At 38.2% G+C, this 25,804-nt stretch overlaps 1 protein-coding gene across 1 annotated transcript in view; it reads right to left on the bottom strand.

Moving 5' to 3' along the window:
- NEK10 (NIMA related kinase 10) overlaps nt 1–25,804 on the bottom strand; it is a 425,054-nt gene that overhangs the window by 53,607 nt on the left and 345,643 nt on the right. The window contains exons 28-29 of the mRNA XM_042780294.1: nt 13,606–13,643; nt 13,366–13,506 (exon numbers count right to left, since the gene is read on the bottom strand). Coding sequence (XP_042636228.1) covers nt 13,366–13,506; nt 13,606–13,643 — 179 coding nt within the window. The remainder of the gene's footprint in view (nt 1–13,365; nt 13,507–13,605; nt 13,644–25,804) is intronic.

Genomic DNA, 25,804 nt, shown 5'->3' with positions numbered 1-25,804 from the left:
GCCACTCCTCGGAAGGAAGATGGGGCAATCTACTTCCGTAGTGATACTGCCTCGGAAACCCAAGGAGGGGTCGCTATGAGTCGGGCCCGACTCGACGGCGAACAACAAACTGTGAGAGAATATATGTCTGTTACAGCACCTCTAGATAACTAAGACATAATTTCATTCTGGGAGAGTGAAATGTTGTACCAACAAATACGTACAATATGGAAGCAGTTTTGGAATTGGGTAATGAGTAGAGGCTGCATGAGTTTTCAGGCACCTAACAGCAAGAGCCTAGGTTGCCTTGAAGAGACTTTTAGTAAAATTATGGAGATCAAAGGCAATTCTGATGAGGACTCAGAAGGGAAGTGAGGAGAGCTGTAACACTGGAGATGGTAGAGATAGACAGAAGAAGCAGCAAAGAAATGGTGACAGAAATTGTTCTACAAGTTTTTTTACTTGCTTGATGTTCATTATCCTTCTTTTCCCTTCAATTTCTCTGATTTCTAATGTAACTGTCTGCCTTTTGCCTGTTCCACCATTACACTTTGGAGACAGGTAACTTGTATTCTAGATTCACAGATGAAGAATAATTTTTCTCCAGGATGGAATACAAACTTAGAGTTGATTTAAGACTTTTGGAATGGTATGATGGGGTGAACGTGTTTTACATGTGGCAAGTACATGAATTATGGGGGCAAAGGGAAGAATGTCATGGATTGAACTGTGTCCCTCAAAAATATGTGTCAAATTTGCCGGGCCATCATTCTCAGTGATTTTGTAATTGTGTTATGATGTAATTTGGCAGTTATGAAATTATCTCCCATGATGTGATCTGATGTGATAAGCCAATAAGTTGTAAGAGGGTCAGGGTGGGATGCAACACTCTTAGTCCTGTCATAGCCCTGATCTGATGTAAGGGGAGTTTCCCTGGGGTGGGGCCTGCAACACCTTTTATCTTACAAGAAATAAAAGAAGAGAGAAGTGAGCTGAGAGTGGGAGACCTCCTACCACCAAGAAAGAACAGCCAGGAACAAACAAACTCACAGTCCCTGCACTGGGAACCTCATAGAACCAGGAGACACAGAGAGAGAAACCCCTAGAGCTGGCACTCTGAATTGAGACTTCTGGTCTCCTAAACTGTGAAAGAATAAATTTGTTACAGCAGCCATAGATAACTAAGACACCACTCACATTCACTGCAACATTATTCACAGTAGCCAAAAGATAGAAACAATCTAAGTATCCATCAATGAATGAATAAAATGTGAATATTATGCAAAGTAAAGAATGATGATGAGTGTGAAGTATTTTATAACATGGAGGGATCTGGAGGACATTATGATAAATGACCAAAGTCAATCATCAAAGGACATATATTGTATGATAGCACTTTCATAAAAAGTCAAAATAGTTTTACACACAGAAAGCAATCTTCTTTTATGGTTACCAGGGAAGGGAAGAGAGAGGGAGAAACACTAAATAGTGGACATGTTAATTCTAGTGAAACCAACCAACCAACCAACCTCACTGCCATTGAGTCAGATCCAACTCACAGCAACCACTCCTTGGGTTTCTAAGGCAGTATCACTACAGAAGTAGATTGCCCAACCTTCCTTCCGAGGAGTGGCTGGTGGGTTTGAAATGCCAGCCTTCTGGTTAGCAGTCAAATGCCTTAGGCACTACGCCACCAGAGCTCCCAATTCTGGTGAAGGGTAAAACAATTCAAAATATGGGGAAAGTCAACACAATATAAATAAAGATACTGACAGGTTCATAAAAATAAAGGACAATAATAGTAAAAGCTGTAACATATACAATTCTGTAACAACAGTAACAACACCCAAGAATTTGTGAATGGTTACATAATTAAATACATATTCTATAAAAGTATGGGAGGGCATATGGAAGTACATGTGCATGTGTATATATAGGTATAGTTGTGGCTATTTGTAGATACTTATTTGTGAGTGCTGCATATATGTATATATATAGAATAGAGCACATGGAGGGCACAGTTATGAAAAACTCTTAGACATATCCAAACACCTTGTAAGACTCAGTTAATGGGCTTGAAGGCTAAGGACCATAGTCTCAGGGGACATCTAGAGGGATATAACGTAGTTCATAAAGATAATGTTCTACATCCTAGTTTGATGAGTAGCGTCTGGGGTTTTAAAAGTTTGTAAGCTGCCATCTAAGATACAGCTACTGGTCTCTTCCCATCTAGAACAAAGGAGAATGAAGGAAACCAAAGACTCAAAGAGGCAATTAGGACTAATGGCCACACTCCTCTAGCTGAGACCAGAACTAGATGGTGCCTGGCTGCCACTACTAATCTCTCTGACCAGAGACACACAGAAGGTCTTAGATAGAATGAGAGAAAAATATAGAACAAAACTCAAATTCATAAAAAATACCAGACTTAAAGGGCTGATAGAGATTGGAGGAACCCCCCAGACTATAGCCCTAACATACCCTTTTAACCTGGAAGTGAAACCACTCCTGATGGTCACCTTTCAGACCAATAATAGCTTGGCCTATCAAATAAACACTAACACCCATGAGGAATATGCTCCTTAGAACAATCAGCTACGCAAGACCAAATGGGTAACATTTGCTGAAAAGCAGAGACGAAAGGCAGGGAAGTACTAGGAAAATGCAGAGATGGAAATGAGGAAGGAATAGTGGACACAAGGAGTGCTGACAGACAGCAACAGACATCATGGAACAATCTGTATATACATTGCTGAATGGGAAACAAACTCACTGGGTAAACTTTCACCTAAAACACAACAAAATGTTAAAGAAAAAACAACAGCAATGGTCTATGCAGAAAGATTTGGAAAAATTGTTGTGGAACAAATTCTTCTCCCTATTCCTCTGAAATGAGATACATCTTCTCTGAGGAGAGGGGAAGAGGAATGTAAAAATGAAGAGTCTTTGAGAAGAGACCCAAATTTCAACTTACTTTGGGCAAAGTCTGATTCCAGAATGGTAGGGTCCCATTCTCGTTCCCATGGGGAACTCTGGAAGGGGAGAGCTCTGAGAGGCAGTAGCCACACAGGTGTTCCTGCCCAAATATGGCATGAAGAGACAGGGCAGGAAAGGTAGCATCATGGGGTGTCAGAAACAGAGATGCTCTGCTGTGTTTCCCAAGTCTCAAGGTCCAGAGATGGTGGAAAGAGCAAGTCAATCTTCCTCACACCCCTAAGGTTAGCCAACAGAGAGAAGCTTACCCTACAGAGCTCTTGCCTTTCTGTCAGGAGAATGAGTAGCAGCATGGACTGGCAACTGGAGGTCAGGAAGGGCTGTGACACTTCTATGGATGCTAATAAGAAATGGTGCCACACTCAATAATCAGACCAAACGCCAGCACTGGCAGTTTCAAAGCTCTAGTACCACAATGTGATTAAGCCCTTGGAACCAAAATCTCTCCCAGGAAAGGAGAGAGAGAAAGGCAATACTCAGTTTGATTGGCTTTAAGCCTACTAAGATAAATTACCAACAGGTTGAAATTTACCTGTGGACTGATTACATTTTCTGATATCATTAGACTGGGGCACAATATAAAAATTAAGTTCAGTTTTAGGTAAATACATAAAGTTACATTTTTGTTACTGAATCTATGGCCTAAAAATAGTATATACTTTGGTCTCATTAAAACCTGACAGTTCTCCACTGACTCAATTATTTCTTATGCTATACTATAATCAGGAGCCAATTAGGAATGACTTCCCTTTATTCCTCCCAGAAGAGGGATTATCTTTTTTCTCTGTAAGTCAATTCTACTCATGAAATCTGTAATTCTCAAAAAATACATATCTTGTGGTATAGAAAACACATCATATTCACCACTATGGATGGAAAGGCTAACCAATCAAACTAAAAGGGACAGGAAGAGAAGATGGCACACTTCCTCATTCAATTATCAGGACAAGACAATTGCCCCATTAAAGAAAAATGTACTCCAAAGGGGGAAAAAATAAAATGATGATTGCTTGATTCTCCACCATCATGTTGGGCGTTTTCTAATAACACTAAGCCAAAAACCAAACTCACTGCCATCAAGTTGGCTCTGACTCATAGCAACTCCTCCTTGGGGGTTTCCAAGGCTGTGTCTCTACAGAGGTAGATTGCCCAGTCTTCCTTCTGAGGAGTGGCTGGAGAGTTTGAACCTCCAGCCTTCTGGTTAGCAGTCAAATGCCTTAGGCACTGCACCACTACAGCTCCTTCTATTAACACTACTTGATGCAAATCTAATACTATCAGGACATGTTACAGTATGTTAAACTAACAATCCACAACCATAAAGGTGCAGAGTTTACAACACTGCAGTGTTAGAAGTTAAGCTGAAGAGATTCCTATGTTGTTGAACGACAGTGAGGTTGCTATGAGATGAAATCAATTTGATGGCCATGAGTTCGGTTTTGGTTTTGCTTTATACTTAAATCAGGAGCCCTAGTTAATCAATGTTTAAGTAGTTGGTTGCTTACTGAAAGGTTGCTGGTTTGAACTCATCCAGTGCCTTTACAGGAGAAAAAGACCTGGTAATCCACTCCCATAAAGATCACAGTCTAGGAAATCAAATGTAGAAATAAAAAAACTCCAGTGGGGCCATTCTAATCTGCCACATGGTGTTGCTATAAGTCAGAATCAACTTGATAGCACCAAAAAAAACATACTTAATGTAGCAATTTTATTTACTTTATCTTTCTTGCCTAACTATATGGATTTCTGGTCTTCAAAAGCTTCTGGAACCTGCTCTTTTTTGCTCTAAAGGGTTCCATCATTAATGTTAAATATTAAGTTAAAATGTTAATTTATTAAGTTAAGTAAAACTTTGACGCTTGCTAAAGAATAACTTTAAGAATTGTGGTTTTAAAAGAAAATGCAATTAAAAAAGTCAGTTGTTAGATAAGTAAAAAATGTAATTGATACAGAATCTGCAATACTGTGTTTTGGACACAACCAATCTCAGCTATTTCATCATTGTTCTAGAAGAAAGGGAATTAATAGAAGTTTAATAATCATTGTTTTGGTTCTCTAGTGCTGTTCTAACAGAAAATACCACAAGTGGGTGGTCTTAAGAAACATGAGTTTATTCTCTTACAGTTTAGGAGGCTAGAAGTTCAAGTTCAAAGTTCCAGCTCTAGGGGCTCACTGAAAGTTCCTCAGCTTTGGGCTTCAGCTTTGCCTCTTGGTCCTGGCCCACTGAAGCTTGAGGCTTCTCTTAACTCAGGCAGCTGCTGGCTGCTGAGGATGACAAACCCAAGGTTGACAGATAAAATAGCCAAGTCCCAAGATTACCAAACAACATGGCAGGCTACTAGTTCAAGTCCAGAGAAAGCCTCAAGACTGGCCAGAAATAATCCAACTGTCCATGCCCACTGAAGCTTGAGGCTTCTCTTAACTCAGGCAACTGCTGGCTGCTGAGGATGACAAACCCAAGGTTGACAGATAAAATAGCCAAGTCCCAAGATTACCAAACAACATGGCAGGCTACTAGTTCAAGTCCAGAGAAAGCCTCAAGACTGGCCAGAAATAATCCAACTGTCCATCAATTGGCAGGAAACAGGGAAGGCTATTGAATGAAGACTTGGATATATCAGGATCCAAGTGTGCTGAAAAACTGCATAAATATTTCTCAAAACTTCTCCTTCAATACTGGAAGCAGACTGCATCCTTAAGGCAGCTACTCAGCCATTCCAGTAGATTTCACAACAGAGTTGATTACCAATCTCATCATGGGGAAAAACTACATACAGCTGCCCAGCCACTCAAAATCAGTGCCAGCCTAGTTGACACATAACCTTAACTACCATAATCACCTCAATGGTTAGAGACAGTACAAATGATTTAATAAATTATCCTCTTGTGGGCTAAATGTTCTCTGAAGTTCTAAAGAGTTAAACTATCCCAAACAGTAGCCAACACATGGATAAATTCTTGGCTGTTAGTGTTCCTTTTCTGTAAAGGCATGATGTATTTGTTGTTTAGATGACCATATATATATACAATAGCATCATTCATGTGCAAAAGATTCCATGAATCTGAGGTCTTTGATATCTAGGTTTCTCATTACTATTGGCTTACTTGCCACCATCCTCAAACAGTGTTATTGTGTTAACAAACCAACCCAAAAGGTAGCTGTAAATATTCTGAAGCATTAACAATGGCAATATGGAACTTGTGATTCTTACTTTCCTGAATTGACTCAATTGTTTTTCAGCCTATGCTGCAATCACCACCTCGGTCACACTGACCTCCCTTCACTCCTATCAGAAGGAGGAGAACTTTCTGCTCTCCTTTCCATTTAGCCTTTCTCCTAGTGCAGAAACCCACAGGGTAGGATGGTGAGTGGTCCACTTAATAGCTGATTTGATTTTGCACTTGGTCTTGAATTGGGGCCATCAATAACTTTTCTTGAGAGACCGAGAATCTCTGTGACAAGCTTTTAGCCTACAAAGAAGGCTACATACATACACACACAAAAAAATCTACATCTCCAGGCAGCATCTTCCTGGGATCTGATTTCTTCAGGGCTCTCTTTGGCATGAAGAATTAGGAAGCAAATCATAATTGGTTCAAGAAATTTGTTGTTTCTTGAACTCAATTTCCCAAACTCAATTCTAGTATTTAAAAGAAATCATTGTTTCCCTACTGTTTCAGATTACTTATGCAGTTGCTCTCAATAGAAAATAGTTTATCTCAAGGGTAAAAAAGGGTTTATACAGAAGTGGGTCTGTAGCAACTACTCAGTAAGTCATTTTTTAGGTCATGCTCCAGAGAAAACTCTCTCTGTGTATGTTGTTGTTGTTGTTGTTGTTATGTGCCGTCGAGTCAGCCCTGACTCATAGCGACCCCTCCTTGGGTTTCCGAGGCAGTATCACTACGGAAGTAGGATTGCCCAACCTTCCTTCCGAGGAGTGGCTAGTGGGTTTGAACCGCCAGCCGTCTGGTTAGCAGTCAAGTGCCTTAGCCACTATGCTACCAGAGCTCCTATGTGTGTGTGTGTGTGTATATATAACATATATATTATATAGATATAATATTATGGTGTACTTATGGTGTACTAAATTACATGATATGGCTTTTCTAGTCATAGTCTTGGTAACTCCTGCTTTTCCCTGAGCAACTGAGTACCTGATTGTTAAAATTATCTACCCGGTGGAGCTGCAGGAAGTAATTTTCTGGAAAGTTCCCACTCTCTCAGGTGTTTAGAACTCTGATGTTGGGATTGGTTGGTTTTGGCCACTCTGCCAGGCTCAAAAGGAGCCCTCCTAGAAGCAAAAGGAATCTCTCTGACTGCTGGCTGAGAAAAACATGCTGCTGAGAGAGATGCAAGAGACATGAACGACTGACATGAACGTGCTAAGGAAAGAGACTGAGAGACACTGTCAGCTGAGAGACGGCCAGCTGAGGCTGAGTGTGTTCCTGAACTTGAACTGTAGCCTTTGCCTCCCTAATAAACCTCATAATCTGTGAGTTGTGTGTGGCCACTGCAGCAAATTACCGAACCCAGCAGAGAGGTGGTGGGTGTCACAGGAGGAATGGCTGGTGTCAAGGATGGAAAGAGGGCTAGAGGATGGTGGCATGTCTGGCCTCATAAGAGCAGGCCTTGGGCTGCTGATGGTGATTCTGTCCTCCTCTTGTGTGGTTACAGGAGGTCAGAAGGTGCCACCTCCTTGCCCCTTTGGCAAATATACATACAATAAGTAATATCTCCAGTGTACATATATCTATATAAAAAAAATCACTGCCATTGAGTCAATTCTGAGTCATAGCAACCCATCCTTAGGTTTCTGAGGCAGTATCTCTATGAAAGCAGATTGCCCAATCCTCCTTCCAAGGAGTGGTCTGGTGGGTTTGAACCACCAGCCTTCTGGTTAACGGTCAAATGCCTTAGGCACCATGCCACCAGATCACGTATAAACCTATATAATATCAAATAACTATAGCACTTACTTCCACCGAGTCGATTCCAACTCATAGTGATCCCTACTGGGTTTCCAAAGGCTATAAATCTTTATGGAAGCAGATTGCCTCATCTTTCTCCAATGAAGTGGCTGGTGGGTTTGAATGAGTGATTTTTTTATTATTAGCCAAATACGTTAAGCACTATACCACCAGAGCTCCTTTTATATATGTAGTATCTATATAATATCTATATCTATATACCTATTAATGCAATTTTATTGAAGATGTTTACAATCTGGTTGGGAAATATAACTACTACACACCAAATCTCAACAAACAGCACAGTAACGTATTATACACCAAATTGAATAGCACAGACTAGTATCATAGGAGTTTTGATTAAAATCTGCTGAGTAAATTTTTGTATGCTAATGGACACTTTATAAAATAAGAGAATACAAGTATTCAAAATCACTTCGACTATCATGAAAATAAAGTATTTTACATCAATCACTATCTTGCAAGGAAACTACTAGAAGGATGCTCATAGTAAGGGTAACTAGAGTATTAGCTGTGTTTTCTGGAATATTTGGATGAAACATGGAGTATTTAGATTTGACCTTTACGTACAAAACACAAGTGTAAAAATAGATTCTCAGTCATCTAATACAAAAATGTAATTAAGAGGCCAGTTATCATGAAGTGACTATTTCTATTCAAAATGCAGAGCTTATTCTCATACATCAGTTCAGTGCCTTGGTGTCAGGTGCTGTCTAAATGGAAAACTGAGCAATAGAGCTATCTTTAGGATTTTGTTAATTCAAGAAACATGTCAATGTAAATCCAGTCAAATTAGGCCATATTCTCAGTTGACATTACATATACATCTAAAAATTTTAAAACACTAGAACATGAAATACTTAACATTAAAGTGTATTCCATTTACTACATAAAGCACACATTTTCTAGATCATGTTATTGTATGATTTAATTTTCATAAATATATATTATCTCCACTACCTTCAAAGGAAAGCACTATTCCTTTTTTATCTGCAAATGACCCTACACTTATTTTTCCCACTGAAAATAGTAATATCCAGTTTTCCGACTGATTTGACTCTACAGACAACATAGCAGATCAATTATTCTTAAAGAACAGAATTTCCCTAGGTATGTGACATTTTTATACAGAATAATTTTACACAGTAAGTAGAGCAGATGTGAAACAGCCTAGGAGGAAATTATACTTTTTCCAATTTTCTTTTCTTATATCTAAAGAAAGAAATTATATCAAGGGTAGTTTCAATTTGGTACAAATATGTCTTGACCATCTTTCAAATAATAGCTAGTATTTTTTTAAACAAACACAAAAGACCTCCTGATAAACAAACACTATCTTCTTAGAATTTAATAATATTTCCTTGCTTACCTTTACATTTATTTTTAGAATTACCATCTATTTATGGCAAGCAGTACTATTCTGGTTTCCTGATTTTAGCAATTATATAAACTTTCCCTTTAAATAAATTTAAGTTGAAAAAGTGAAGTCATTTAAAGAAAAATATTAGGACAACAGTAATACATATGGGATACAGATATAGTCACATTTGTGGGATGGAAATCACAGTGACTAAAGTGGGATAAATAGAGGTAATCAATCTGTTAAAAGTACTTATTCATTCATCAATTCCATGTTGCTTAATGTTGTTATTTTTTCATCCACGTATTACAGGAATGTTTAAATTTTCATTTCTTTTAGGAGCTATGGTGGTATAGTACCTAAGGCATTTGAAAGCTAACCAGAAGGCTGGTGGTGGTTCAAACCTACCAGCCATTCCTTGGAAGGAAGACTGGGCAATCTACTTCCATAGAGATACAGCCTCTAAAACCCAAGGAGGGGTTACTATGAGTTGGAATTGCCTCAACGGCAGTGAGTTTGGTTTGATTTTTTGTAGGACTGGTAGAGACCTCTAGTCTATTATCTAACCTAAAGAGTATGTGGGAGCTCTGGTGGCGTAGAGCCTAAGGTACTTGACCAGTAACCAGAAGGTTGGTGGTTTACACCCACCAGCCACTCCTTGGAAGGAAGATTGAGCAATCTACTTCCATAGTGATACTGCCTCAGAAACCCAAGAAGGGGTCACTATGAGTCAGAGACAACTCAACAGCACATAACAACAACAACAAAGAGTAGGTATATAGTAGATCATTTATAAGATTTAGTTAGTATTGCAAGAGGAAACTTAAAATATTTTAGTGGTTATTTGTTTGGAGATGCCATGAAAAGTGCTGTATCACCACATGTCATGAGAAACTGATATTTCACCACAATATGAACCTGAAGGTCTACATTTTTGGAGTACCACATAGGCAAGACCATATTCTAAGCAGGTACTTTACACTAAAATAATAGTGTTCACCCTTTGTTCTGCCATAACAAAAGCAGATGATGTTCACATACTAGATATACTCCTAGGGGCAAATGTAAATTTTGACAAAATTCTCCCCTCCCCGCCAATCCCCCCACCCCCGCCCCCAGAACATTTAGGCAATGAATGGCTGTAGTTGTTGGTTATGCTATTGGTTTCCAGTATGGTTTCCATCCAAGAAAAAAGAAATCAAGTGTTAAGTAAATGCAAATACACCAATATAATCTGCTCAGGTGGCATACTGCGTAAGGCATTTGGCTGCTAATCAGAGGTCAGCAGTTCAAACCCACCAGCTGTTCCATGGGAGGAAGATGGGGCAATCTTCTTTTGTAAATATTTACAGCCTCAGAAACCCAGAGGGGGTTGTTATGAGTCAAAATTGACTTGATGACAGTGATTTTTGTTTTTGGTTTTTATTTTATTAAATAAATCATTCACAAATTTCAGTATTTACCTATTGTTTTAGTAACACATACTTAAGGTGTAACTAATAACTGACCAAACCAACAGTATCTCATGAGACTTTGGTCCTAACTCTTCCCTCATATTGTACAGCTGTGTTATTGTCACTTTTTATACTTACTTAGGTTAGAAATACAGAGGTAACAATTGGAACAAAGCATGATTTGCAGATGAAGTAACCTAAGTGAATGGGGACGGTACTAAGTTGTTTTTCACCTGATAAAATAACCAATAGTCCAAATTTACATGCAGCACTTTAAAAAGTAAGCCTTTTATAATATGTTGAAAAACAACTTTGTAAAAAGATGGAGAAAAACAAAGATCTAAGCTTTTTACTCAAAAGTAGAATAATCCATAGATGATAACATAAAATGTCTCATATGTATTAATATTTTCTACAATATCAGTAGAAACTAATTACTTCTTTTATGAGTAAATTTTAATATTCACTGACAACACTTATAGTGCTATAGTATATTTTATTTGAAATTTTAAAAATAGAGGTGCAAATCAGTAAGTTCTTTAAGTTAGGTGGTATAACCAACTATTGGCCTAAGGAATATATTACAGTTGATCTTCAAACAACACAGGTTTGAACTGCATGGGTCAACTTATATGTTTTCAGGATATGGGTCTTGGAGCGAGCTACTAGACACCACACCAGAAGAATTAACAGATGACTCGATGGAGACAAGTGCTTCTGAACCAGTGTCAGATATGAGGAAGAAGATGGAAAAGAAGTAGTGCCAGCAAACAAATTGACATTAGATAATCTGACAGAAGGGTTCCAATTATTCAAAACTACTTTTATGACATGGACCCTTCTATAGTACAAGAAATGAAACTAAAGCAAATGGTAGAATAGGGATTTGTACCTCATAGAAACATTTTTAGAGAATTAAAAAAGTAAAAAATCAGATAGAAATGATGATGGTATTTTACATAAAGTTATAATGAGTGTGCCTGCCTCTCCTGCCTCCCCTTCTACCTCCTCCAACTCTTCCATCTCTGCTACCCCTATGACAGCACAACCAACCCCTCCTCCTCTTCCTCCTCCTCAGCCTACTCAAAGTGAAGACAAGGAAGATGAAGGCCTTTAGGATGGTCCACTTCCACTTAATGAATAGTAAATAATCATCATGACTACAATTAAGAAACTTATCTGTTGTCTATGTGTGTGTCTTCATGTGAAAATCTAGTAACTATATGGTAAGAACTGCCCTAATCAACTGCTTATGTTATTGGTAAGGTCAACAATAGGTTATTAATAGTTATTTTGGGGGGCATCAAAAGTTATACACAGATTTTCAACTCCATGGGTGGAGTTGAACCCCCAAGTTGTTCAAGGGCCAACTGTACATGTGATCTGTGCTGTAATATAAGTAGTTTGCTTAAAGGCCCAGAGATCTGCTCAATTTTACTGACACAAATATAAGTCTTAAACTGGACTAACACAACATGCCTTTTAGGAAAAATAAACTCTATTCTGAATTACAACAGACCTGTGAATTCCTTAATATATATGTGTTTTGCTCTTGCTGTTATAAAAAAATCATTCAAGAATCATTTTTACTTCATAATTACATTATGAACTTACCTACACCAAAATAACAAGACTAGAGCATGGTCAACATGAAGTTTTATACATCATAATAACAAAACCATCCTTTTTTTTTTTTTTTGCATTTCTACTGATTATACAAATGGCCCAAAACTGTCAATAAAGCTTGTGAAACAAATTTGATAAATGTAGAGACATGAACTAATATTATAGTAAATCAATTCACATTGCCTATGTTTACAGTGTTTCTATAAAAGAATGTGAATTAAGGAAGCCAAAGTGAAAATAACACTTAAGCAATAATTCCAAATTAAACAAAGTAGAAAAATAGAACTTTACGCTCAAGAACCATTCATATACACATTAAAAGATACTCACACATATACTAAAAACACAATCATTGTTTTTTTTTTTCCTGAAATATTCAGAATTATCTAATAATTTTACTATTACTTTTGGACTTCGGTCCTCTTTAATAAAACTTAGAATCAGATTCTGTTCTTTCTAAACCATTACTATAAAATTTTATAAGAATCTACCTTTCTTAAGTAATTAAAGAAACAATGTGATATAATATGTTAATCAAATACAAATGGAGATACCCAAAAAGAACTTTCTGTGTCAGAGTAAAGGAAGTAGAAAAAAGATACATTTCACTCTCTTGCATTACAGGACTACAGAGGTTACAGAAATATCTGTGTAAAACAGTTCCTATTTTTGCTTAGTAGTAGGCACTGTAAGCATCAATAGCTCAACTGATTAATATTCCCAATGAGGCAGAAATGCAAATTTTAGGAAAACAGCCTATAATATTTCAATCAAATAAGTGAACACAGAGTGTTTTGAAACCATCAAATTGCCAAGCTTATAGTGGCAGACAAACAAAACAGACGTCTCCTGTTTGTTGTATTAAAATTACCTCCCAAGTATCCTTCAGACATTTCAGGCCCAACTGTAATTCTGTGTTCACTTATTGTGTGCTTGACAGTAATGTGATCTAATAAGTACTACCATGATCTTTGAGACTGCGAAGAATCACAGCGGGAAGGCTATGGGACTGCCACCCTGTTACTAATTCGGCCTCTAGCTCCTTAATGTGGGCCCTGAGCATGAGGGGTGGCACTTTCAGGAGCAGCTCAAAAGGCAGCAAAGCTGAAGAAATAAAAGGGGGAAAGATATGAAACTTCAACATCAATTACAATGAACATCAGTGACATATGTGTGATTTTATGGCTGCCAATACTAAGTTACCTGGTCTGGGTCTTGATCCTATTCCACCAGTGAAGTCTCTGAAAGCAGAATAAGAGGCCATTAGAGTGACTTATTAAACTTTGATTTAACAAACATTTACTGAGGGCCTACACTCTGCTGTGGTCTACATTATAAAAATAAATAAAGGTTATTCCCTCTCAAGATGTTCTCAAGAGTTTAACAGAGAAGGAAATAAACACATTCCAACCCAAAGCAGAACTGACATTCTTCTGAAAAAGGAAAGAAACCCTATCACAATCCTTTATGAGTTCTAAATATGACTGAGGGGTCTAATTGTTAATGCTCTGAATGGTTTTCTTACACTTAAAATCAAAATCCTTTTTTATATTTTGAATGAATTAACATTTTTATCTTAATGATATATTTGTTAAAATTCAATACATCTAAAATATTATCATTTCAACATGAGATCAGTATAAAAATTGTGAACAGGATATTTTACATTCTTCTATTCATACGGTCTTAGTTCACCAGTGCTGCTTTAACAGAAATACCTCAAGTGGATGGCTTTAACAAACAGGAATTCATTCTTCACAGTTTAGGAAGCTAGCAGCCCAAATTCAGGGTGCCGGCTCTAGGGGAAGGCTTTCTCTTTCTTTGGCTTTGGAGGATGGTTCTTGTCTCTTGTGAGCTTCTGCTCCTGCCTGTCTCTCTTGCCTTGGCATCTCTTCCGTCATCTCTGCTTCTCTGGATTACTTATTTAATCTCTTTTATATTTTATAAGAGATTGATTTAAGACACATCTTATACTAATTCTGACTTATTAACATAAAAAAGACAACTCATTCCCAAATAGGATTACAAACACAGGCTTCCAAACCAAACAAAACCCATTGCCATAAAGTTGATTCTGAATCATAGTGACCCCCCATTGGGTTTCCAAGGTTGTAAATCATTATTCAAGTAGATTGTCTCATCTTCCTCCTGCACAGTAGCTGGTGGGTTTGAACCACCGACCTTCTGGTTAGCAGCCAAATGCCTCACCCACTATGCCACCAGAGCTCCTTATAAACAGGTGTAGGGGTTAGGATTTATAACACATAATTTTTGGGAACATAATTCAATCCATATTACATAATACTGTTGCTGTTCAGTGGCAATGAATGTGGATTTTTCACTTAAATGATATCTCAATTTGTACTAATCCCATTGGAAGTGCTCAATAGCCACATGTGGTTAATGGCTACGGCATTGGATGGCACATGTCTATGGAGGAGGTATTTCTATACTAATCCATACACCACTGGCCAAAATGAAAGCCTAGAAACTGGACCTGGGAGCACAGGGGAGGGGACAATTCATCTCATCTTGGAATTGCTTCCAAATGCTTCCCAGAGGAAAGGATTCTGAGTAGGGACTTGATTTCATCCAGAAGGGAAGAACAACAGTGATGAAGGTAGGTGCATCTGTCTAAGGGCTGGTGAAAAGTAAAGACCTTCTTCCCTGAGCTGGTTTAGTCTCAATATTCTTCAGGATGACTTGACTTTTGCAATGGGATTTGAGTTCCAAGAAGCATAACCAGTTTTCAGTACTGGTGTTTGCTCAGAGCTCAGTGCTTAGAACTGAATAAACCAATTCCTACTTTCTAGGAGTTCATCTATAGACCAAAAACAAAACCAAACCAAACACTGCTGTCAAGTCAGACCCACTCACAGCGACCCCTCCTTGGGTTTCTGAGGCAATATCACTACAGAAGTAGATTGCCCCACCTTCCTTCCGAGGAGTGGCTGGTGGATTTGAACCACCAGCCTTCTGGTTAGCAGTCAAATGCCTTAGCCACTATGCTACCAGAGCTCCCATCTATAGACCAGTATTTTTAAATTCAAGTGAGCATCACAAAGATCTGGAAGGCTTCCTTTTTTTTTTATTTTTCCCCCTTATGAAGCTCTGGTAGCATAGTGCCTAAGGCACTTGACTACTAACCAGAAGGCTGGTGGTTCAAATCCACCAGCCACTCCTTGGAAGGAAGGTGAGGCAATCTACTTCCATAGTGACACTGCCTCGGAAACCCAAGGAGGGGTCTCTATGAGTCGGGTCTGACTCAACAGCATATAACAACAACAACATGTTTAACTTAAAATAAATAACATTTAAAATTGTAAATACAGTATCTTCCCAGGCTCTGTTCCTGTTGTCTTTAATAAAAGCTATAACTCTTCCTATGAAATGAGATGATTTTTACATTTCTGAGAGTTTCGATTTTTCTCAAGTTCCTAGTGTTGTTAACATCTCTTGTTTTCTCTGCTCTAAAATTCTAAATTGTCTTGTCATTTTGTACATTGATCTCAGCATTTTCCCCCCTTAGACCACATCAGGGACAGCCAAAAATAATCTTCAACCTTGTTTCTTCCACTAAAACCTTGAACAAATTTCTTAACCATTTTCTGGAATGAAATAAGAAACATGTGTGCCCTGACAAATTATAAGAACTGTACTTCGATTTAAGACAATCCAACAAAAATATATTGGACATCTATTATGTATAAGGTACATGCTATCATTTTATTGGATATGAGTCAATGCAGGGATTCACATACAAATAAAAATAGGTAATAATTCTCTTACCCCAACCCTTTCATTTTCTAATCAGAATTTTCATTGCATACATGCAACACATATCTAAGTTATTAAAATTATCCAACTTAAGAACTAGAATAATACCAAAATCTTTGTAACCACCTTTGAGTTTCTTCCCTTTTGCCTTTCTCCCTTGTCTCTCATTGAGCCAGCCCTCTCAGATACCTTTATTTTCTGTCCAATTTCCAGCCCATGTTTACAGAGCCTTCAAAATTAAATAAAACTCATGTCTCACAGTTTATATACTCTCCCTAGCCCTGGAATAAGGGGAATATTTAAAGAAAGGAAAGCAATGACCCCTTCCCTCAGCAAGTTCAAAGAGGAGTATGATCAGAGCAGTGTCTATGCCTGGGTGGCATAGCCTCAGGCTGAGCTGAGGAGCAGAGTATCTGTTCCGGCACTTCACATCCTTGCACACATGCTACTCCCTAGAAAATACTTTCTGAAGAACCTTGTCCTTGAACCTTCTAGACTTGTCCAGCACTGTCCAACAGAGACATGATGCAAGTCACAACATAATTATAAATTTTCTGGTAGCGAGATTTTTTTAAAAAAAGTGAAATTAATCTTAACCTATTTTATTAACCCAGTATTTCCAAAATGTTATCATTTCAACATGTAATCAATATAAAAATTAATGAAATATTTTTACATTGAGGTTTAACATTTAAGTTAACATAAAACGTAGCCACATTTCAAATGTTCAATAGCCACATATGGCCAGTGGCTACCATATCTGATAGTGAATTCCAGACTCTTCTTTAGAAAGAATTGATCATTGCCTTTATATACAGATTACCACTGAGGTTGATAGTCAGGTGACGTAGCTGCTAAACCTGCAATTCCTGATGGACTCTATTATCTTGAAAAGAGAATAAAAAATGTAACTTAGAGAAAATATTTATTACTAAGTTTATGGGTAGGAGCTCTGGTAGTGTAGTGCCTAAGGCACTTGACTGCTAACCAGAAGGCTGGTGGTTCAAAACCATCAGCCACTCCTCAGAAGGAAGACTGGACAATCTACTTCTGTAGTGATACTGTCTCGGAAACCCAGGCAGAGGTCACTATGAGTCAGGTCCGACTCGACAGCACATAACAACAACAACAACAAGTTTAAGGGTATTCTTGACATGCTGATGACTATTAATGCCTATTCCAGTTGTCCTAAAGAATAGAGCATTTCAAACATTTTGATGTACTGAAAGTATTGTGCACAGCAGTACTAATTGCATTTGTGTACATGAAATAGATCACCCTGACAATGATGAGTTGCTGCCAACTTGGTTACTCTTGTATATAATTCTAAATTCTTTTTTAAGAAACTTCAGGAAGTACTTAAAACTAACCATCACAGTCATTCATTCATTCAGCCAGCAAGTATTTATGAAATGTCCAGTATGTATAGGGACTGCGCTAGGCACTGAAGATGACGGGGTAAAAAGAGATGGTCCCTACAGTTTTGGAACTTAGAAGATCACATGAGTATAGGAGGAGTATTGATATTTTTCTCTGGAAAGTGTATCTCAAATCACAAGAAAATATAGTCATCTAAAATTTCAAAATAAAACAGACTCATTTGGACTATAAGTGACAATTTTTAACTATGCAATTGTTGGTCCATAGATAGACAAAAGATTTAAATTATGCAGAGCCTGGAGGAGTCTGCCTTTAGATTAAATGACACTGAATGTTTATGTCCAACAGAACATTAAGATTACAGAAGATTGTTTTCCCATATCTGAACAAGCAGGAAAATACAAAGAAATGGTTTAACACAAAACAAAACATTCCAGAAATAATTTCTGGTAAAAAAAAAGTTAACATATTGAAGCTTTTGTGCTCTGAAAGCTTTGAAACAGCCATTGACCAGTAACATTTCAAAGAAATACAGAAGTTTGAAAGGATTCTAAAAGGTTATTACTTCCAACTCTCTTCAGAGCTGGTATGACCTCATCCAGAATTCCTAAGCCAAAAGAGAAACTGAAGTGTTAAAAATGAGTGTTGTTGTTGTTGTTATGTGCCAACGAGTCGGACCCGACTCATAGTGACTCCTCCTTGGGTTTCCAAGGCTGTATCACTACAGAAGTAGATTGCCCCATCGTCCTTCCAAGGAGTGGCTGATGGGTGTTAGCCTACAATTTCCTGCCAAAATCACTAACAGGTAAGGTGGAGAATGGAGGTAATTAGCTTTATAAGTTTTGAATTGACCTTTCACTGAATTAATTCAAGCACTGGGTGAATTATCTGGACAATTATTTTGTCAGAGGAGTCCCGGCCATGAAGATGAAACTCTAGAATTTTTTCTCTAGAAGAATTCCTTTAAATATATCTCGGAACCAAGGAAATATTTTCACATGCATTGGAAATGTATCACATAATTTAATTCAATTGTGAAAAGTTAGCCACTATTACTTGATGTTGATAAAAAGAGTATTTAGTTTTATCAAATAACAGGCTTTCAGATGTTACTGCAACCACCTCATCTAAATTAACGTGCATCTTACCAAAGAAAGCCTCTTTAAGGCAGTGAAATTATTCATAAACATGCCCTGGGTGAATAAGCAACATTATGTGTGGTTGTGTTTCCATAATCATTAAGGACTTCTCTTTTATTATAATGTTAATGGAGTGGGTATTAATGTAGGAAAGTGGTATAACATTCCTGTGGCTCTCCATTAATAACCCAGTAACAACACAGCAATACGTCAGAACTGTCACCAAGAAGGAATAAAGCAGGCAGTGCCAATATAATTTTTTGGGATGATTATTGATTGTATTGTGACATTGGTAAATAGCCCAGATTGATCCTTGCAAGTAGTGATCAAGTAGTATTTATTCAATTTAAATAAAATTAGACATAAATTATGGAAAATGGGTAGGAGAGAATGGCCAGAAATAAGAATAAGCAAGAACTTCTGCTAAAAGGAGGAAGGTTCTAAGACCACACAAGGGTCTTTCCACTCACAGCTATGAGGCTGGATGGTCACAAATATCCACAATCATCTTTATATCCAATGACTAGAGTCAGGCACACACTCTCATGTATAATTATGCACACATAAATTTATCAAAGAAGTTGTGAACCACAGGCATCTCTGATACCACTAACATCAGCTTCCCAACTACACCCTGTTGCCTTGGCAACAGGATGCAAGCAGATATGGAGAAATCCTGTTGCCTGGGCAACAAGAACTTTAAAAAAGGGGGGGGGGGGCTTAAGCTATGGCTATCATTAAGGCTGGTTCAGGCCAGCAGGTAAGATTTCTGTCCTATTATAGTGAGAGGTATAGAATTTATTCTAAGGTTATTATTCATCTATTAATTAACAAGTACTTATGGACAGGCTCCTATGTGTAATACACTGTATCCAGGGGAATGTAGAGATAGACCAACCTGGCACATGCCTGGCATTCAGTAACAAAAGTCTATCTACTGAATGAATGAACAGATGTCCTTAAGAAGGTTATAATACACTGATCAAAGCTCACCAGGATCTAAGCATATGTAATAGTTAAAGAGATTGAACTCCTTAACAGGGACATGCAGTATCGCATTCCAATATAAAGGATAATTTATTTGTAAATTGAAATAAAATGCTATGACTCACTGGATTAAAATAGTCAATAAATATGTACTAAGTGAGCCTATGCAACCCAGACAGAAACTGGTAAAAGTCAAGCCAATTCTTAATTTTTAGCAAACAGTAATGGAAGCAAGAGACTTTAGATCAAGTTTTAAAATGATGAAAGTTGGAAATTGCAAATAAAGCCCTAATTATTAAATTTTCAACTGCTTTTTCTCGACACAGATGTTAACCCAGCTTTTCGCTAACTCTGTCAATACACACAAAGCATAAGACCAAATTAACAACACATTTGTTTGAGAATACAGAGTCTGGAACAGAATATTTATTTCATATGGGTATTTCAAAGATGAAAATATTCTGTGTTTTATGATATTTTGCCACGAAAAGTTAGTTCCACTGTCTCTCTTGCTCATTTTGGTTTCAGTGATACACACACCAAAATATAATAAAACATGATTTCTACAAACACTACCATTCACTTCAATCCCTCTCAATATACATGTGCAAGTTCAAATTTCTTACAGTGAGAAGGTAAAATAGAAAAACCATCTAGTAAACAGTTTGGCAGCTTCTTAAAAAGTTAAGCATAAACCTATCATACGATCTAGCCATTTCACTCTTAGGTATTTATCCAAGAGGAAAAACAACAAAATGCCTATGTCTATATAAGATTTGTACACAAATATTCTTATCAGTCTTATTTGTAATAGCCAAATACTGGAAACAACCCATATGCTCATAGACAGGTTAAATGATAAATAAACTGTGGTACAGCCATACAATGAAATACTACTCAGCAATAAAAAGGAATGAACCATTGATACACAAAACAACATGGATGGATCTCAAAATAATCATGTTGACTGAAAGAAGAAAATAAGAGTAGGTATTATGTAATACTATTTGCATATAATCCTATAAAATGCAAACTACTCTATAATGCAAAAAGCAGCAGCAAAAGATTGCCTAATGGGGGGTGAGGGGCAGAGGGACACAAAGAGGCACAAGAAAGGTTTGGGATGGAGATGTTCAATACACTGAATGTGATTTCACAGAAATATGTATATTTAAAATCTATCAAATTGCACACAAAATCTGTGTAAGTCATTTGAGGTCAATTACACCCCAATAAAGGAGTCCTGGTGTCTCAGTGGTTAGAGCGTTCAGCAGCAAACCAAAAAACTCTGGGGTTTGAACCCACCAGCCACTCTGCGGGAGAAAGATTTGGCAGTACATGTCTATAAAGATTTAAAGCTTTGGTGTGGAGAGGTAAACAGGAATAAACCTGTGGCCATAGACAGATTTCACTGATGATAGTCTTACATACATATATCTGTGCTACAAAAATCTGGTAGCGTAGTGCCTAAGGCATTTCACTGCTAACCAGAAGCCAGGTGGTTCAAACCAACCAGCCACTCCTCGGAAGGAAGGTTGGGGAATCTACTTCCATAGTGATACCACTTCAAAAACTTAAGGAGGGGTCATTATGAGTTGGATCTGATTCCATGGCAGTGGGTTTATTATTATTATTATTACTACAGAACTAAAAGGAGACAGGTTTGGAGTAGCTTCTCAGTGACAACCAAGCACCTTGAGGGAGTGAGTCACCAGGCCTGCTGGCTCAGGACCATGGTCTTGGGGGTGATATCAAGCTCAAGCTCAAATGGCACAACACAGTACATAAAAATCTTGTTCTTCATCCTACTTTTGTGAGTAGAGATTGGGGTCTTAAAAGCTTTCGAATGGCTATCTAAGATGTAACTATTGGTCTCCCCTCATCTGGAGCAAGGAAGGGCAAAGAAAATAAAAATTATATGGAAACAATTAGTCCAAGGGTCTGATGGACTTCCTTCATGATCCTGAGACCAGAAAAACTATATGGTGCCTGGCTACCAATGTCAATGACTTGGAAAGGGATCAAAATTGGCAATCCTGGATAGAGTGGGAGGAAAAATGTAGAACAAAATTCAAAACCACAAAAGAATTACTGGTCAGATGGAGATAGTTAGAGCCTCTAAGACTATGGCCCTGGGTTATCCTTCAGGCCTGCAAATGGACTCACTTCTGTGAATTAGCTCCCAGACAAACAGTAGAAAGTCCTACAAGCAGAACATATACCCCAGGGAGATGCACATACCTACCCTAAACTGAAGTTGTCAAAGATTTCATATTACTTGGTTCTACAATCAACACTAATGGAAGCAGCAGTAAGAAATCAGATGACGTAATGCACTGGGCAAATCTGCTGCAAAAGACCTCTTTAAAGTGCTGAAGAGCAAAGATGTCTCCTTGAAGACTAAGGTGCACCTAATTCAAGTCATGGTATCTTCAATAGCCTCACATGTCTGTGAAAGCTAAACAATGAATAAGGAAGAACAAATATGAGTGGATGCTTTTGAGTTGTGGTGTTGGTGAAGAATACTGAATGTACCATGGACTGCCAGAAGAATGAACAAATCTGTCCTCAAATAAGTGTAACCAGAATGCTCCTTGGAAGCAGGAATGGCCAGAGTTCATCTCACCTACTTTAGTCATTCTGTCAGAGGGGACCATTCCCTGGAGAAGGATGTCATGCTCGGTAAAATGGAGGGTTATCAATAAAGGGAAGGCCCTCAAAGAGATGGACTGGCACAGTGGCTGCAACGATGGGTTCAGGTGTAGCAAGGATTTTAGGCTGGCACAAGATGAGGCCGTGTGTTGTTCTGTTGTACACAGGGTCACTATGAGTTGTAGCCAACTGAACAGCACATAACAACACTACTCCCCTAAGGAGATTCACCCCTTAGATCAATCAACTGTGAGGCATCAGAAGGGCAGCATTTGCATACTGGCAAAGCTGGACAGACAGGAATGCATAGATGAAAAGGACACAGGGAAGGGGAAGTCACAAGGAGGAGATGGGAGGAGGGCTTTTTATTGTTGGGATTGTAATTGGGGCTGTGAAACCAAATGTGCATGGACTGTTGACATCAAAATGAATCTGCTTTGTAAATTTGCACCCAAATAACAATGAAAAATTAAAAAAAAAAGAAAAGAAAAAGATTTACAGCCTTGGAAATCCTATGCAACATTTCTATTCTGTACTATAGAGTTGCTATGAGGTAGTATTAACTTGACAGCAAAGGGGTAAAGGGAAGTTAATTTTATCTGTCTTTTGTTATTAACTAAATGGAACTTAAATTCAAGTCACATCTAGTTATCTCATGGTTTTACATCTTTTGGAGCACTAATTAGTGTTAAGTGGTAACAGTCAAGCAACTACATGGTGACCATTCAGTTTGATAAACATGGACAGGAGTGTCCCAGGTGACAGTCCTATTTATGACTCTCCAATTACATGCAAAGAACTAAGACATAAAATTAAATCCCTATTCCAGTAAATCAAAGGCCTACCTCAAAGCAAAACACTGTAAGTGAATATACTTGTAGTGTGACTGATCTGTTTATTATTAGGAAATGTGGGTTAACTGCAAGTTCTCCATAATCTACTTCTGTAATACTGAAAATGCTACATTGACATCTCCATGTGTAACTTCCCATTACTGTGTTGCTATACATTTGATATTAACTCGTAGCAACGCTATAGGACAGAGTAGAACTGTTCCATAGGGTTTCTAAGGCTGTAAATCTTTACAGAAGCAGACTGTCACATCCATCTCATGAGGGTCCAAGAGAGCTCTGAGAATGGCTGCTATATGGCATTCTGGTGGTGAAGATTGTTGTCTGGAGATTGGAAGATGCCCAAATATTGGGAGCAAACTTTGGGCCTCTGCAAAGGATATGTCCACCTCTGCCTCTGTTGGTGGGTGCATTTCTGGAGGCAAATAAAAGGGGCTTTCTCAAAGTTGGGATCTCAACTTTGAGTTTGGATTCCAGAACTTTTGGTGATTTGGAGATGGGAGCCTGAGATGTAGAGAAGAATTCAGTGAAAAAGGAGCTCGAAGGAATTGCTTCCTGACTTCATGTGACTTCTGCTAAATAGTCCATAGAAAAAAAAAACATGGACTTTTAAGAGTCAGGGACTGGATCTCTCTTGGTTTTACCTGAATAAACTTTAGTTATCTGATGATGGCTTGGATCACCAGTGTGTCTTTCAGTTCTAATATGTTTTCTTTCATGAGTGTTGAGACCTCAAAACTTCGCTGAGGAAGCAGGAGCTGCCCTTCCTGGTTCTACTTGCTTATGTTTTACTCATTTGGTGGCCCAGGTTCCTAAGAAAGTCTATCCCGAGTTAAAACCAAACCAAACCAAATTCACTGCCATTGAGTCATTTATGACTCATAGTGACCCCTCCTTGGGTTTCCAAGGCAGTATCTCTACAGAAGTAGATTGCCCAATCTTCCTACTGAGGAGCGGCTGGTGGGTTGAACTGCCAGCCTTCTGGTTAGCAGTCAAATGCCTTAGGCATTAGGCCACCATAGCTCCCTATTCCAGGTTATCAGGGACCAAAGTACCTTGATTCTTCAGCAGGCAATTGGCTTAAATCTAGCTCCTAATATGTTGGACGACCAAAGTTGATAATGTATTCTTAATCTGTACTATTAAGCCAGGGTCAGATCTGAATTCTAAGCTCTAGAAGTTGTACCCATACCAAGTATGCACTTCTCTATGGCTACCTTTCATTGGCACCAATTCCCTTGTTTTAAGAGCCAACTAGGGTCCCCAAAGGGGAGTACTGCCTGAGGCCTCAATGTAGCTGGTATAGTCTTTCACAGAATAGCCAAAAAACAAAACTCAACAGGCTTTGACTTCTATTCTGTTATATAGCTTTGCTATCCCCTTTCAAAATTCTACCTTCTCATTAAGTTTCTATACATTTTGCAGAATAAATTCACATTTCACATTTATAATAAACCAAGAAATCTTGGGAAATCCTAATCAAATTAGATTACAAAAAACTTTAGCTTTATTTAACCACTGCCAGTGAGTCGATTCTGACTCATAAGGACCTCCACTGGGTATCCAAGTCTGTTAATCTTTACAGAAGTAGATGACCTCATCTTCCTCCTAGGGAGCAGCTAGTAGGTTTGAACCACCAACCTTCTGGTTGTGCCTAACCCACTATGCCACCAGAGCTCCTTATAGCTTTACTTAGTGTCTTTTAAAGAATTATAAATATAAATTCAGAGGCCCTTGGCATTACCTGAAAGGAAGTAAAATTTACTAATTTTTCCTCTTCTTTTTGGCATAAACCATAGGCTGTCTTTATTTATTTATTTTCTTCTCAAGTTTATGCCCTTGTCTTCCAGTTAAATTGTAAGTTCCTTGAAGGAAGGGAGCTTGTCTTAAACTAACCTGTGTTTCCTAATGGTGTTCCTGTGTTTCCCATGTCATATACATGGCACAGCTGCACAAGCTCTGTTCACCGGGAAATTCACCCACAGGAGCATCAATCTCACCTATGGGGCCAATTTTCATTTTTTATAGGCTGATTTGGTTGTTAGCCCAATCTTTTCACTAAAATATTCACTCTGCAATACCTTGCTTCAATGAGCTTCAGATTGAACTTTTCCTTTCTACTGAATGCAATGATTCTACTTTATCCAATGTGCTGTAACCAAAAAAAAAAAAAAAAGCCCCACTGCCATGAAGTCAGTTCCAACTCATAGCAACCCCCTTTGGGTTTTCGAGGTGGTAAATCTTTATGGAAGTACATTACCCAGTCTTGCTTCTATGGAGTGGCTGGGGGGTTTCAACCATCAGCCTTCTGGTTAGCAGTCTGATGTCTCAGACACTGTGCTACTAGAGCTCCTTAATTTGCTGTAAAATGGTAGCTAATAACTAAATTTTTAAAGGATCCCTGTATGATGCAAGTAGTTAATACAACATCCTTGGCTACTAAACAAAAGGTTGAAGGTTTGAGTTCATGCAGAGGTACCTGGGAAGAAAGGCTTGCTGAAATACTTAAGAAAAATCAGCCAGGAGGCGGGGCAAGATGGCGGACTAGGCAGAAGGATTGCACAGACCCTCTTCAACAAAGAAAAGGGAAACCAATTAACACAGACACAGAAGATA

Source organism: Orycteropus afer, unplaced genomic scaffold, assembly GCF_000298275.1.
Source record: "Orycteropus afer afer isolate SDZICR_OR568_19922 unplaced genomic scaffold, OryAfe1.0 scaffold00003, whole genome shotgun sequence".
NCBI classification, from domain to species: Eukaryota; Metazoa; Chordata; class Mammalia; order Tubulidentata; family Orycteropodidae; genus Orycteropus; species Orycteropus afer.
Note: the sequence above shows the minus strand (reverse complement) of the source record. Positions and strands in the feature narration are given on the sequence as shown.